Genomic DNA, 2,378 nt, shown 5'->3' with positions numbered 1-2,378 from the left:
GCTAGCTTTTAAGACCCCAGATGCCACTCACCAAAGTGGGATGCAGCACATTTTCTTAATAAACTTTGTTATGGGAAGGCACGAATTCTACCACCGAACCTAGCAGGAGCTTAATAAACATTTGCTGAACAAATTTAAGATAATGCTAAAAACTCTAATAACAGTTACTAAAACATTACCAATATCCACCCTTTCTGTACTGAAATTTGGTATCTGTTCAAGTCTTTCTTTATTGCATCATGCAGATTATTGGAAAAATGCTGAATTGTTGAAGGGTTTTTACACATACACAGTACATCACTTAAATCTATTCTGGTTATGATACTGCAGATAAGCATTCTCACATCTAGCTATAATTTTAGGTTCTAGTTTCTATTTTCCACATTAAATGATCACTAGGTTACATATGCCAGTATGCTAAAAGAAATAGACATTGTGTTTATTATTCTCCTGGGACTGATTATCCTGATAAGACTTATTATTGATGTATCAAATTATTTCTTGAAGTCTGTTAATTCACTGAAGTTTTCCTACTTTTATCCTCCACAAATTATTAAAAATATTGAAATTATTAAAGGTGTTCTCAAATGGGACATTCTTTGATTCCATAATCATTTAGACTTCCAGTTCTCAGTTTCTGTAGGAAGTCTATAATATTTACTAATCAAATAACCAGTAAGCTTCCCAATACATCTCTAAGGCCTCTGTCACTTAACTTTGTATTCCCCTTTCTCCTTTATAGTCACTGCTTATCTTAGCATTCTTCATATTTACAGGAAAGAAGGAAGGATAGGAGGGAGGGAGGTAGGGAGAGAGGAAGGAAGAAAGGAAGGGAGAGAGAGAGGGAGGAAGGAAGGAAAGAAAGAGAAAGAAAAACATTGCATCCACAGGTGAGACCCAGTAATTCCATTTGGCCAAGGCCTCGCCTACAATGGAGCAGAAGCAATCCTCTGATGCTGAGAGAAGACCTCTCTATTCACTGCTCAGCTGCCCCCCTTTACTTGGTGTGGCCTAACACAGATGGCTAGCCTTTCCTCTCCTGAGGCACTTGTTCATATGCGATTCCCAGGGCTTTCCTCTGGCAATTCTGATTCAATAGGTCAGAACTATGCGGGGTGGGGGGGGAGCTGCAACCTATATATTTAACAGCACTAGATTAATGATCATCAAACTTAAGCCAGTATCTGAATCACCAAGAGGGCTGATTAAAGCATAGATTACTGGGCCTCACCCTAGATTTTCTTATCCAGCAGATGTGCATGGAGCAGGCCCAAAACTTTGCATAGCTAACAAACTCTCATGTGATGCTGATGCCCCTGGTCCAGGGGAAGCAGACTTTGAGAATCATTTTATTAGCTACTTCTTATGATCCGGTGAGTTGCGGGGGGGAACTCTGTAACACATTTCTCAGAAATTATCATTGGTATGGTGCATGATTTTTTTCTTCAACCTTGTAATTATTCTGGTTGTGATGTTGCCAACAATTTTCTGTGAGCCAGAAATCAGATCCAAATATCCCTCCGTGACCTCCATATAGAGGCAAATAAAGAAGCAGATACACAAACTACCGATTTACTTTACTAGGTAAAAAGAATAACTTAAGCCATGTAGATGCAGTCAGTAATGTGTAGATTGTATATGACAGAGCTAACACCACAACAAAGCAGGACACAGAAAGCTACCAAGAGAACACGGAAGGCTTTCAAAGTCTGTGTTCCTGGGTCAGACTCAGATGTCTGCTATGTCACCACGTAGCACCTAGTGGAATGAACAAGAGCTAATTTTTTAAAAGCTGATTCAGGCACGCCTATTATTTAGAGATCCAAATTGGGCCATCGGGGCTTCAGGAATGGTGCTTTGTAGCTTGATCCTGCCACTATAAACTCAGACCAGTTGCATCACTATGTTCCATGAGGAATTTAAGGGGTGAGACTACATCCTTTCCAACCCTGCATTCCACATGTGACAAAACTGATCCAGCTGTTTGTCTGAAAGAAATTCCTTGCTGTCCTGAAAAATTAAAAAGCAAGTGGATATCCGTCCTCCAGGGGCACGCTTCCAGCTGGAACCTGGTACAGGCGGTTGTGAAACAGAGACAGTGCCCTGGAGAGCACCTGCTTTCGAATTCTTACCTCGCCATAGGGGGGTTAGCCCCAGCTTGCTTTTTGAAATGGCAGATTCTGGATGGAGGGTGCTGGCTTGGCCCAAAGCTCTTGAGAAGTGTTCATCCACTACTGACCCAATGTCTCCCTGGAAATAAGTGAAAAGGACACAGCGAGAGTTAAGGTACTCCATCTCGGCAGGCTGGTCTTTCTCCTCCTCCTCCTCCTCCTCATCCTCCTCCTCCTCCTCCTCTTGTTTGCTGGGAAGGGTGACTT

At 41.8% G+C, this 2,378-nt stretch overlaps 1 protein-coding gene across 1 annotated transcript in view; it reads right to left on the bottom strand.

The window, feature by feature from the left end:
• The window catches only part of VGLL3 (vestigial like family member 3), a 63,141-nt gene that overhangs the window by 47,366 nt on the left and 13,397 nt on the right, over nt 1–2,378 (bottom strand). The window contains 1 exon segment of the mRNA XM_012554126.1: nt 2,133–2,375. Within this exon segment, the coding sequence (XP_012409580.1) occupies nt 2,133–2,375 (243 nt within the window).

Source organism: Trichechus manatus, unplaced genomic scaffold (assembly GCF_000243295.1).
Source record: "Trichechus manatus latirostris isolate Lorelei unplaced genomic scaffold, TriManLat1.0 scaffold00012, whole genome shotgun sequence".
Classification (NCBI taxonomy): Eukaryota; Metazoa; Chordata; class Mammalia; order Sirenia; family Trichechidae; genus Trichechus; species Trichechus manatus.
Note: the sequence above shows the minus strand (reverse complement) of the source record. Positions and strands in the feature narration are given on the sequence as shown.